The sequence below is a fragment of the Dasypus novemcinctus genome, chromosome 3 (assembly GCF_030445035.2).
Source record: "Dasypus novemcinctus isolate mDasNov1 chromosome 3, mDasNov1.1.hap2, whole genome shotgun sequence".
In the NCBI taxonomy this organism is placed as follows: Eukaryota; Metazoa; Chordata; class Mammalia; order Cingulata; family Dasypodidae; genus Dasypus; species Dasypus novemcinctus.
The window spans coordinates 114,203,297-114,216,777 of NC_080675.1; the positions used below are offsets into that span (position 1 = coordinate 114,203,297).

At 41.7% G+C, this 13,481-nt stretch overlaps 1 protein-coding gene across 4 annotated transcripts in view; it reads left to right on the forward strand.

Annotated features, from left to right (window-relative positions):
• STARD9 (StAR related lipid transfer domain containing 9) overlaps nucleotides 1-13,481 on the forward strand; it is a 181,415-nt gene that overhangs the window by 115,936 nt on the left and 51,998 nt on the right. For all 4 annotated transcript variants that reach the window (XR_011648416.1, XM_071214137.1, XM_058294016.2 and 1 more), the window contains 2 exons: nucleotides 10,352-10,542; nucleotides 11,029-11,494. Coding sequence is in view for 3 of the 4 variants with exons in the window: in XM_071214137.1 (XP_071070238.1) it covers nucleotides 10,352-10,542; nucleotides 11,029-11,494 (657 nt within the window). In the remaining variant the exon portion in view is untranslated. The remainder of the gene's footprint in view (nucleotides 1-10,351; nucleotides 10,543-11,028; nucleotides 11,495-13,481) is intronic.

The following is a 13,481-nucleotide window of genomic DNA, read 5'->3' on the forward strand; positions in this document are numbered from 1 at the left end:
GTGACCCTAGGGAAAGGCTAGAATGTAAACCAAAACTATCTCTTTCCAGAGGAGGAAGCATGAGTAAAATCTAGAGTTCTTTTTAAAGATTATATTATAGAAAATTTCAAATACATAGAAACTGTCAACTCATTGCTAATTGTTTTAGTTTGCTAAAGACTGCCAAAGCAATATACCAGAAATTAGTTGGCTTTTACAATGGGTATTTATTCACTTGTAAGCTTACAATTCTGAGACTGAGAAATATGTCCAAATAAGGTATCATCAGGAGATGCTTTCTCCTTGAGCTGCAGCTGTGGGCGACCAGACAAGTGGCAGGGCACAGTGGCGACCTCGCTGGTCTTTACCTTCTCCTCCAGCCTCTGTTGCTTTCAGCTTCTGGTTGTCCCCAGCTTTCTCTCTGCTCCTGTGGCTTTCTCTCTTCCAGGTTTCATTGATTTCAGCTTCTGGCTTCCAGGGCTTCCTCTTTCAGCTTCTAGGAGTTTTTCTCTCTTTGTCTCTGTATATTTCTCTTGTTTATGAAGGACTCCAATAAGAAGAATAAGACCCACCCTGGGTCATGCAATATAGTCAAAGGCCCTTGACTGAAGTAAATGTACTCAAAAGATCTCACTTGCAGTATAGGTTTACATGCACAGGAATGGATTAGCTCTAAGGACATGGTTTTCTGGGGTTTAAACTATCAAATCCAGCTTCAAATTGTCACACTAATCTTATTTCATTTTTACCTTTACTCACTTTCCCCCCACTCCTCTTTTCTGGATCTAAAGCAAATCCTAGACATACCATTTTACCAGTAAATGCTTCAGTATATATCTCTGAAAGATATAGTAGAGTCTAAAACTCTTGGACTCTTTTCCAGGCTTTTTGCACTGAGAATACCCCTCAAGTGGAGACCATCTCTCCTCTAACTCTCCTGACATACACAAGGTGTGATGTGCATAAAAATTCTCTCTTCTTTGAATTGACTGCCTCTTGCCATCAGATCACAGAGGGCTTCTGTTTCAGGGAATGGTAGTGGTAACCTCTGAAGAAGTAAGAGTTTCTATTCCCAGAGTTTCTGGTTCCTCTGTCTACTCAATATTTCCAGCAGATTTTCAACAGGCACCCTTTTATTCTTTTTTTTTTAATTTTTAATTTTTTATTGAAGTATCTCATTCATACATGAACATGCATAAACAATAAGTGTATAGTAAAGATTGTGAACTTGCAAAATAAGCATACATAACATCATACAGGGGTCTCACACATCACCCCTCCACCAACTCTTTGCATTGTTTTGAAACTTTGTTACAAACTGTGCAAGAGCATCATCAAAATATTACTGCCAACTATAGTCCTTATCTTACATTTGGTGTATTTTTCCCCCAACCCATACTATTTTTTCTTTAATATATTTTTGTTACAGATGTGTAGATTTCCCATTCAACTCCACACCCTGGTGGAACATTTGTTACAGATTATGAGACAATATCATCAGACTATTACCATAGCATACATTTGGCACACTTCTTCCATACACCTCCATTATCAACACAGTACAGCTTTGGTATTGATGTAAGAATATTAGAGTATTGCTGTTAACCACAGTCTATAGGTCACACCAATTGTAGTTTTCCCATGTTTCTCCATATTCCCATCACCCTGCAATAGTCATGTACATCTGCTCTAGCTCACAGAAAGACTGTCTTTCATTTGTACCCTTAACAACAATTCTCAACCACCTCTGGGTTCACTGTGTTATTCAGCCCCTAGATTATTCTTTAGCTTTCTTTGTATCAACACTTACTTCCCCAGACAACCTTTTTCAGTCACAGTCCCATTTATAAAACAGTTGGTACTCACTATAATATGTTACTATCAAATCTATCCATCTCCACACTTTTACCGTCAAGTTAATTAAAACTTGGATACATTAAGCATCCATAGTTCTTCTCAACCCTCCTCTTATCTCCTAATAATCTATACTCTAGGTTTTAATTCTATGTGTTTATTATTTATATTTAGTTCATATTAATGAGACCATGCAATATTTATCCTTTTGTGTCTGGCTTATTTCGCTTAGTATAATATCTTCAAGACTCATCCATGTTATCACAAATGTCCCACTTCCATTTCTTCTTACTGCAGCATAGTATTCCATTGTATGTATATACCACATTTTGTTTATCCATTCATTGATGGATGAACATTTGGGTTGTTTCATCTTTTTACAATTGTGAACAATGCCGCTATGAACATTGGTGTGCAGATGTCTGTTTGTGTCATAGTTTTTAGTTCTTCTGGATATATTCCTAGTAGAGGAATTGCTGGATCATATGGCAGTTCTATATTTAGCTCCTGAGGAACTGCCAAACTGTCTTCCAGAAAGGCTTCACCATTTTACACTTCCACCAACAGTGAAGGAGTGTTCCTGTTTCTCTATATCCTCTCCAGCACTTACTGTTGTCTGTTTTTTTAATAATGGCTATTCTGTGTGGTGTTAGATGATACCTCATTGTTGTTTTAATGTGCATTTCCCTAATAGCTAGTGATATGGAACATTTTTTCATGTGCTTTTTGGCCATTTGTATTTCTTCTTTGGAGAAACGTCTATTTATATCTTTTGCCTATTTTTTAATTGGATTGCTTGCTCTTTTATTGTTGAGTTATGTGATCTCTTTACAGATAATGGAAATCAAACCCTTATTGGATAAGTGGTTTCCAAATATTTTCTCCCATCAACTGGGCTGCCTTTTCACCTTCTTGATGAAGTCTTTTGAATTACAGAAATGTTTAAGTTTGAGGAGGTCCCATTTATCCATGTTTTCTTTTGTTCCTCGTGGTTTTGGTGTAAGGTTTAAGAATCCACCACCTACCACCAGGTCTTGAAGATGTTTCCCTACATTTTCTCCTAGGAGCTTTATTGTACTTCCTCTTATATTTAGGTCTTTGATACATTTTGAGGTAATTTTTGTATAAGGGTGAGGTAGAGGTCTTCTTTCTTTCTTTTGGCTATTGATATCCAGTTCTCCCAACACCATTTGTTGAATAAACTGTTCTGCCCCAACTGGGAGGGCTCAACAGGCTTGTCAAAAATCACTTGGCCATAGATGTGAGGGTCTATTTCTGAACCATCAGTTTGGTTCCATTGGTCTATGTGTCTATCTTTATGCCAACACCATGCTGTTTTTACCACTGTAGCTAGGTAATATGATTTAAAGTCTGGAAGTGAGATTGCTCCAACTTCACTTTTCTTTTTTAAGATGTTTCTGGCTATTTGGGGCCTCTTACCCTTTCAGATAAATTTGATAAATTTTGCTTTCCATTTGCTTAAAAAATGTTGATGGAATTTTTATTGGAATTGCATTGAAACTGTATATCAGTTTAGGTAGAATTGACATCTTAATGATATTTAGTCTTCCAATCCATAAGCATGGAGTGTTCTTCCAGTTATTTAGGTCTTTTTAAATTTCTTTTAACAATGCATTATAGTTTTCTGAGTACAAATGCTTTGCATTCTTGGTTAAGTTTATTCCTAAATATTTGATTCTTTTAGTTGCTATTGTACATGGAATTTTTTTCCCTTCTTCCTCCTCAGATTGTGCCTTATTAGTGTATAGAAACACCACTGATTTTTGCATATTGATCTTGTATCCTGACACTCTACTGAAATCATTTATTAGCTCTAGCAGCTTTGTTGTAGGTTTTTTTGGGACTTTGTAGATGTGCAATCATATCATCTGCAAATAGTGAAAGTTTTAATTCTTCCTTTCCAGTTTGGGTGCCTTTTATTTATTTTTCTTGCCTGATTGCTCTAGCTAGAACCTCTAGCACTATATTGAACAACAGTAGTGACAGTGGGCATCCTTGTCTTGTCCTTGATCTCAGTGGGAAAGCTTTTATTTTTTCACCATTGAGTACAATGTTAGCTGTGGGTTTTTCATATATGGCCTTTATCACTTTGAGAAAGTTTCCTTCAATTCCTATTTTTTGTAATATTTTTATCAAGAAAGGTTGCTGTATTTTGTCAAATGCCTTTTCTGCATCAATTGATAAGATCATATGATTTTTCTTCTTTGATTTATTTTTTTATTTTTTATTTTTTTTTAAGATTTATTTATTTATTTTAATTTCCCCCCCTCCCTTGGTTGTCTGTTCTTGGTGTCTATTTGCTGCGTCTTGTTTCTTTGTCCGCTTCTGTTGTCGTCAGCGGCACGGGCACGGGAAGTGTGGGTGGCGCCATTCCTGGGCAGGCTGCACTCTCCTTTCACGCTGGGCGGCTTTCCTCACGGGCGCACTCCTTGCGCGTGGGGCCCCCGCACGCGGGGGACACCCTTGCGTGGCACGGCACTCCCTGCGTGCATCAGCACTGCGCATGGCCAGCTCCACACGGGTCAAAGGAGGCCCGGGGTTTGAACCGCGGACCTCCCATATGGTAGACGGACGCCCCAACCACTGGGCCAAAGTCCGTTTCCCTTCTTTGATGTATTAATGTGATGTATTATGCTGATTGATTGTCTTATGTTGAACCAGCCTTGCATGCCTGGTATAAAACCCACTTGATCATAATGGGTAATTCTTTTAATGTGTTGTTGGATTCAATTAGCAAGTATTTTATTGAGGATTTTTGCATCTGTTTTCATTAGAGAAATGGGTCTGCAATTTTCTTTTTTTGGTTTTGGTAGTAGGGTGATATTGACTCCATCGAATGTGTTTGGTAATGTTCCTTCTTGTTCAATTTTTTGGAAGAGCTTGAGTAAGGTTGGTATTAAATCTTTGAATGCTTGGTAGAACTCACCTGTGAAACTGTCTGGTCCTGGGCTTTTCATTTTGGGGAGCTGTTTGATGACTGTTTCAGTCTCTTTACTTGTGATCAGTTTGTTGAGGTCTTTTATTTCTTCTAGTGTCAGTGTAGGTTGTTTGTACAGTCCTAGGAATTTTTCCATTTCATCTACATTGTCTAGTTTTTTAATATAAAGTTGTTCATAGTATCCTCTTATGATGTCTCTTATTTCTGTGGGGTCAGTAGTAAGGTTCCCCTTTTCATTTTTTATTTCATTTATTTGCATCTTCTCTTTTTTTCTTAGTCTATCTAAGTGATTGTCAATTTTGTTAGTCTTCTCAAAGAATCAACTTTTGGTTTTGCTAGTTTTCTCTATTTTTTCCCTCAATTTCATTTATTTCTGCTCTGATCTTTGTTATTTTATTCCTTCTGCTTGCTTTGAGATTAGCTTGCTGTTCTTTTTCTGGTTCTTCCAGCTGTGTAGTTAGGTCATTGATTTTAGCTTTCTTCTTTTTTAATGTAAGCATTGAAGGCTATAAATTTCCCTCTCAACACTGCCTTCCAGCATCCCATAGGTTCTGATATGTTGTATTTGTCATTTGTCTCGAGATATTTATTGATTTCTCTTGAAATTTCTTTGACCCGCTGATTATTTAAGAGTGTGTTATTTAATCCCTCTATATATGTGAATTTTCCCTTTATTTTCCACTTGCTGATTTCCAGCTTTACTTCATTATGATCAGAGAAAGTGTTTTGTATAATTTCAATTTTGTTGAATTTATTGAGATCTGCTTTGTGTCCCAACATATGGTCTATCCTGGAGAAAGATCCATGAGCACTCAAAAAAGAATGCATAGCCTGCGGTTTTGGGGTGCAATATTCTGTATATATCTGTTAGGTTTAGTCCATTTATCATATTATTCAAGCTCTCTGTTTCTTTATTGATATTCTCCCCAGATGTTCTATCCAGTGCTGAGGGTGGTGTATAGAAGTTTCCAACTATTATTGTAGAGATGTCTATTTCTCCGTTTAGTTTTGCCAGTGTTTGCCTCATGTATCTTGGGGCATCCTGGTTAGGTGCATATATATTTATGATTGTTATTTCTTCCTGGTGAATCATCCCTTTTATTAATATGTAGTGTCCTTCCTTGTCTCTAATAACAGTTTTTCTTTGAAAGTCTATATCACCTGATATAAATAAAGCTATTCCAGCTTCTTTTTGTTTACTGCATGCGTAGAATGCCTTTTTCCAGCCTTTCACTTTCAATTTATTGGTATCCTTAGGTCTAAGGTGGGTCTCTTGCAGACAACATATAGATGGCTTATTTTTCATATCCATTTGCCAGACTGTGTCTTTTGATTGGGGAGTTTAATCCATTAACATTCAATGTTATTACTGTAAAGTCAGTTCTTATTTCATCCATTTTGATATTTGTGTTTTATCTGTCATTTTATATTTGACAGTTTCAGTTACTGTTACTGATACAGTTGTCATTTCTAGACTCTCTTCCAGGCCTCTCTCTCCTGTCTTTTCTTTTCAGGCTGTAATACTCCCTTTAATATTTCCTGCAAAGCTGGTCTTTTTTGTTATAAACTCTGTCAGTTTCTGTTTGTCTGTAAATATTCTGATCTCCCCCTCATTCTTAACAGATAACATTGCTGGGTATAATATCCTTGGCTGGCAGTTTTTCTCCTGCAGTATCTTAAATATATCATACCACGGCCTTCTTGCCTCCATGGTTTCTGATGAGAAATCAGCACTTAATCTTATTGAGTATCCCTTATATGTTATGCATTGCTTTTCTCTTGCTGCTCTCAGAATTCTCTCTTTGTCTTTGGCATTTGACATTCTGATTAGTATGTGTCTTGGAGTTGGTCTATTTGGATTTATTCGGATGGGAGTACGTTGTGCTTCATGGACATGGATATCTATGTCCTTCAATAGGGTTGGGAAATTTTCCACCATTATTTCTTTAAATATTCCTTCTTCCCCTTTTCCCTTCTCCTTCTGGGACACCCATGACATGTATGTTTGCATGTCTCTTGCTGTCTTTGGTTCCAAGATCCTGTTCAATTTTTTCCATTATTTTCTTCATCTGTTCTTTTGTTTGTTCGCTTTTGGAGGCCATATCTTCAATCTCGCTGATCCTTTTTTCTGCTTCTTCAAATCTGCTGTTATATGCCTCCACTGCTCTGTTTTTTTTTAAAGATTTATTTTATTTATTTCTCTCCCCTTCCCCCCCTCCCCAGTTGTCTGTTCTCTGTGTTCATTTTCTGCGTATTCTTCTTTGTCCACTTCTGTTGTTGTCAGCGGTATGGGAATCTTTCTTTTTGTTGTTGTTGTTGCGTAATCTTGCTGTGTCAGCTCTCCATGTGTGCGGTGCCATTCTTGGGCAGGCTGCATTTTCTTTCGCACTGGGCAGCTAACCTTACGGGACGCACTCCTTGCACGTGGGGCTCCCCTACACGGGGGGCACCCCTGTGTGGCACAGCACTCCTTGTGTGCATCAGCATTGCACGTGGGCCAGCTCCACATGGGTCAAGGAGGCCTAGGGTTTGAACCACGGACCTCCCATGTGGTAGACGGACGCCCCATCCATTGGGCCAAGTCTGCTTCCCATCTCCAGTGTATTTTTAATTTCATTTATTGCACCTTTCATTCCCATATGGTCTGCTATTTTTCTGTGTATGCTTTCAAATTCTTCTTTGTGCTCGTACAATGTCTTCTTAATATCCTTAATCTCTTTAGCTATCTCATTGAGTTTATTAAGATTTGTTTGAACATCTAAGATTAGTTGTCTCAACTCCTTTATGTCATCTGCAGGCTTATCTTCTTCCTTTAATTGGGCCATCTCTTCCTGTTTCTTTGTATGGATTGTAATTTTTTTTGGCATGTCCACACCTGGCTTGCTAGATGTATTTATTCTGGGTGCAGTTTCTCCCTTTAGTTCAGGGATTTCTTATCTTTTCTCCATTGCTGGTGGTGTATTAAGAGTCAAGGATGTAGTTGGTGCTGTAAGCTATCAAGGCTGAAGCTGCCTACGTTGCCCCAGGAAGTGATGAAGCTTCTCCCACCTTTCTCCTCTGCCAGGGGTAGGGACAGAGCTGCAGCAGTGTATAATAATCCCAGTTGGGCACAAGACTGTCTGTAGTAGCCCGGAGACACTGATGAAGCTTCACACCCTTTCCTCCCCTACCTTAGGCAGGGATGGAGCTATAGTTTTTGGTCAGCAATCTATGGTGTGTGGGTCCAAAATGACCACAGTTGCTTAGGTAAGCTGATGTAGCATCAGACTCTCTCCCTTCCAGGGGTGGGAATGGACCCTCTGGAGTGCCCAACAGTCTAATCTCTGTGGGCCAAATATGCCTGCAGTTGCCCTGAGAGACTTAGGGAGTACTGTCCCTTCTGCCCTTTAGGGGATGGGAACAGAACCACAAATGCTCAACAGTTCAATCCTGTAGGCTGAAAGTACCCACTGGTGCCCAGAGAGGCTGAGGAAGCACCAGCCCCCTCCTATCCTATTGGGTGGTGGTGTTGGTTCTATGGGCATCCAACAGTTCAGTCCCTTTAGGCTGAGAATACCTGCCATTGCCTGGAGAGGCTGAGGAAACACCAGCTCCCTTCTATCCTCTTAAGGCATGGGGTTAGATCCACAGGTACCCAATAGTTCAGTCCCTGTTGGCTGAAAGTACCCACCATTGTCCAGAGAGGTTGTGGAGACACTAGACCCCTCCTATCCTATTAGGGGTGGGGGTGGATTCATAGACATCCAGTAGTTCAGTCCATACAGGCTGAAGGTCTACTGTTGCCCAAAAAGGCTGTGGAAAGACCAGCCCCCTTCTTTCCTATTGGGGGGGTGAGGGTGGGTCCACAAATACCCACCAGCCCAGGCTGTGTGGGCCAAAAGCACCTGCAGTTACCCAGAGAGGCTGGGCAAACACAGTCCGTCTCTTGTCCTATTGGGGATGGAGATGGAACCATGGGTGCCCAACAGTTAGGCTTGTGCAGCCCAAAACTGTTGCCCTGAGAGGTTGAGGCAATACCAGCTCCCTCCTATCCTGTGGGGGGACAGAGGTGGAGATGGGCTCAAAGGCACTCAACAAATCTGTGTGGGCTGAAAACTCCTGCCATTGCCTGGAGAGGCCGAGAATACCCAGCTCCTTTCCTATTCTCTTGGGGTGCAGGGATGCAGCCCCAGGTGTCTAACTATTCAGCCTGTGCCAGCAGAGATCACTTGCAGTTGGCTGGAGAGTCTGGTGCAGGTCCCCCCAGCTCCCTCTCTGCTGAAGGTGTGGCTAGAGCCTAGGCTAGGGCTGAAGTCCGATCTTGGTGGAAAGAAGCCCGTCCCTAACTTCACTGGATTTCAGTCAGCCTGGCTTCCCTCATGCTGGGGGGGTGGAGTCAAAATGATGGCTACTGGACTCTTTCCCACTTGGATATGCTCAGACCCTAGCTGTCTCTAAGATTATACTTTAGCCAGCTGAGGCCATCAATCAATAGCCAAGGTCAATGGACAACTGTCTCTTCCTCCACCAATAAACTCCACCATTTATGGAATAAACTCCAGCCACAGAATAGCTCCTGGGGCCGTTTGTGCCCCTAGAGTAGGATGGGGACCAGTCTCTGCAGCGTGGCTTGCAGCTTCCCAGAGAGGTGATACAGGTCCCCCTAGCTTCCTCCCTGCCAGAGGTGGGACTGGGGTTTAGGCTAAACCTGCAATCCAACCTGGGTGGAAAGAAGTCAATCCTTACAAGCACTATGATTTTCAGTCAGCGCCGCTTCCCCTTGTGCCTGGGGCAGAGTCGAAATGGTGGCCACTGGCTTCCCTCTGACCTAGACAGGCTCAAAGTTTAGTTGTTCCTAGGATTCTACTTCAGCCCACCGAATCCACTAATCAGTAGCTGAAGTCGGTGCCACACCGTGTTTTCCTCCTGTTTTTATTGGGAGAAATGGAATTTCCAACTCCAACCACAGAGTAGCTCCCAAGGCGGCTTGCACGGCACGGGCGCCAACCTCCGCGGCATGGAGTGCTCTACTCACGATTCCTCTGTGCAGATGAGTAGTGTCCTCCTTCCACACTGTCAAGGATGTTTCAGGATATTCCTCTGGTCTCCTGGGTCCTCCAAACAGGTGCTTTAGGTAACTCTAGGTGACTACCAACTGCCCTGTTTCATGAGCTGACTCCAGGAGCTCCTTACTCTGCCGTCATCTTGGCTCTACCCCGCCTTTTATTCTTTTTTAAAGAACAGAGCTTCTTAATTTAGCTAAAATGGTTTCTTAAAAATCTGATTTACCTTCCTTGTGAGTTCCCTTAACCAAAATGAATTCATGTTTCTGCTAAACCCATAACTTTAAAAATGTGTTCATCTTGTGACTGTTCTCCCTTCCTGTACTGTGACATCATGAGCTGCCTGTGACACAATGCCTGTTTGTCCCAAGACCTGTGAAGGCAGTTGCTGAAAATTCAAAGCTCTCCCTGTCCTCTTGAATTCAGGAGCTCTCTCGGAAAGGCTTAGACTGTCACCAGTTTGTTCTGAGCTTGGTTTGCACGTCCCCTCAGCTAATCCCTGATCCCTCTGTGATAGGAGAGTGCCAGAAGAGTGGAGTGGTGAGGATCCCAAGCATCAGAGGGCTGGAGACACATCCCAGAGGGTCCAGATTCAGCAGCAGCAGTGCTATGTGGAGGATTTGAGACAACAAATCCTGGAAGGACAGATTAGAACTGAGCAGGAACTGGAATTCGATCAGACTCACATCAACCAGCAGATTAAAGACGGTAGGTGTCCACCACTTAAGGTGTCTACCTCATCTTCTAATCTCTTCATTTTCCTGCTTCTCAAGCCATCTGTGTTCTCTCCTTTGTTTTCTTTGTGCTATGATGGAATCTTTGGCATTAGGTGTTCTTTTCCTTCCCTAGAGACAGCCACTCATAAGGGGGCTGGAAACAAGAATAAGGGAACTAACTTCCTTATTATCCCTTGGAATGATGGCCTTCCTATATACTCCTTCTCACTCACACATTTGGCCATGCTTTACTGCCTGTCCTAGCATATGCCCACTGCTGCGCTAAGTCCTGGGAGTCCTCATTCCCTAGCCCTGTGAACCCTTCCCAGAGGGCCATGCATCCCTCATCCCACCATATCACCCTGGCCAGCTCTTTCACTCCGTTCACCAGTGCAGACATGGAGGTGTCTAAGTCCAGGCAGCCAGGGGCAGAGAGAGGGAGGTGCTGACATTGTCTGTGGGTGTTTTCCATTATCAGACGAGCAGTGGCTGCTTAAAGAGACCTGGCTGGCCAGCTTGCAGCAGCAACAGCAGGACTGTGTAGCAGAGGAAGGACTCAAGGCCTCTGTGGCATCTGATGTTCAGCTTCAGACAGGTTCTGAGGTGCAGCCATCACCACTGGTCCGAAGCCAGAAGAGGGCAGTACAACTGCAGCTGCTACGGAGACACGCTGTTCGGGCAGCAGAGCGGACTGTTGGGCAAAAAAGGAACACATTCCAGCTAGAGAGAATCATTAAGAAACCGAGGCTGCTGGAGACCCAGAAGACCCTGGAGCAGCTCAACGCATTGTGCTGGCTCCAGGATGACGGCACCCAGAAGTCCCCAGACCAGATTCCCCGTGCTGATGTTGTGGTCCCAGGGTCTCGGCGTAGAAGCAAATCAACAAATTTCAGCTGTTTGAACTGCCGAAGGCTCTGCCGCCAACACTTGCCCCAGCCACACAGGTATGGCCGGTGTGTGCCACCTGGAAGCACTTGGGAGCCTCTGACTATTTTAGGACTTTTGACTGAAATTTGCATTCTTGTTGCCCAGGCAGTGTTCTTTGTTTCCCACTGTTTCAGTTTCCTTAATTTGCGAAATGAAAAGATGTGCTTACTCCTCCCTTCCTCATCACTTTTTCCCTTTCTGCTACTTTCTTCTTTCTCCATAGTTTATATCTTCCAAGAATCTGGCTTTTCCCCTTCTCCCTCTCAGAGAAATGGTATCTTCTGAGGAAGGATCTCTGCCTCTTTTTTTACCTACTCTTTAGTCCCTGACTCTCCATATATATCTCCTTTTATAAGTTCTACCAACACCTCAATCTTATCATGCCTCAAACCAGACTTTATAATTCCTACATGTTTCCTCCCTCTTCATCCCAACCCAAATCACCATCTCAAGTGAGCTTTCTAATCTCATGTCCCAGCTGGGGTAGTGGGTAGTGGAATACTACCTTTCTGAAACCCAGATTCAATTTTAGGCTCTTCTTTGTTTCTTTCCTTCTTCACTCATGTTCCAGCAAAGTGATTGTTACTTTTTGCTATTTATGTGTATACCACACCTCTCAAGCTTCTTGGGCAGAGGACTGTGTCTTACACCTCTTTATATCCTCAGGGCCTAGAGAAGGCCTTGCCCATAGTAGGTGCATGCTTTTATTGGTGTTTTCTCACTTCTCAGATCTTCAGAGAACTAGGCAGGCTTTTTTTTTTCTTTTCTTTCTTTAATTTTTTTGTTTCTAACACAACGGTATTGAGAGAATAGTATACCTACCACTCACATTTAGCTTATCAGGATTTATCACATTGGCTTTATTTCCCTAATTGCCTTTTTTTGGTGAAGTATTTTAAAGCAAATCCCAGACATATCATTTCAATCCTATATCCTTAAGTATGCACATCTAAAAATTATGGACTTTTCTTAAAACCACAATATCATTATAATACCTAACAAAATTAAGATTAGTTACTTGATATAATCTAATACCTAGGTCATATTCAGATTTCCTTAATTGCTTCAAAAATGTCTGTTGTATAATCAGGATCCAAATAAGATTTATATACCGTATTTGATTATGTCTTTTAAATTTCCTAATAATCATTCATTCTGTTGTTTTATTTTAAATTCAGTTTTTCATATAATTTGTTGAAGAAACTGGGCTGATTTTTTTTGGCATAATGTACCACTTTATACATTTGTCTGTTTGATTCTTTGAGTATAATTTAAATTGCTCCTCTATTCCTCATATTTCCTTTCAACTAGAGGTTTTCTCTAAAGGCATGATTAGATTCAGTTCAGTCTTTTTATGATAGAGAAATTAAGGAACAGATCATACCTGGGGATTCTCTGAGAGGCAGGGCTGTGGTCCACAATTTCCTTCTGTTCTTATCATATTTTTTCTCTGACTCTGAAGAAGTTAGGCGATGGTGACATTGGCCTAGTTTTTAACCTCTTTCAGAGCAGATTAAGTGGAACTTTATAGTCCCTCTGTCAACAGAAAATAGGGGGTCTCTTACTTTCTCTGAGATGGTGTATTAGCCAAAGGGGTGCTGATGCAAATACCAGAAATTGGTTGGTTTTTATAAAGGATATTTATTTGGGGTAGGAGCTTACAGATACCAGGTCATAAAGCATAAGTTACTTTCCTCATCAAAGTCTATTTTCATGTGTTGGAGCAAGATGGCTGCTGATGTCTGTGAGGAGTCAGGCTTCCTGGGTTCCTCCCTTCCAGGGTTTTGCTTCTCTCTGGGTTCTGGGTTCCTCTCTTCCGAGGGCTTGCTTCCTCCTGGGCTCCAGGTTCCTCTCTTCCTGGGGCTTGCTTCTCTTTCCTCTATGAGCTTACTTCCTGGGGCTCCAGCTTAAGGCTTCAGCATCAGACTCCCTCAAAACTCCAACATCAGAAAACCCCCAGCATTAAAAAGCTTCAACTCTGTCCTTTGCCATGCCTTTTATCTG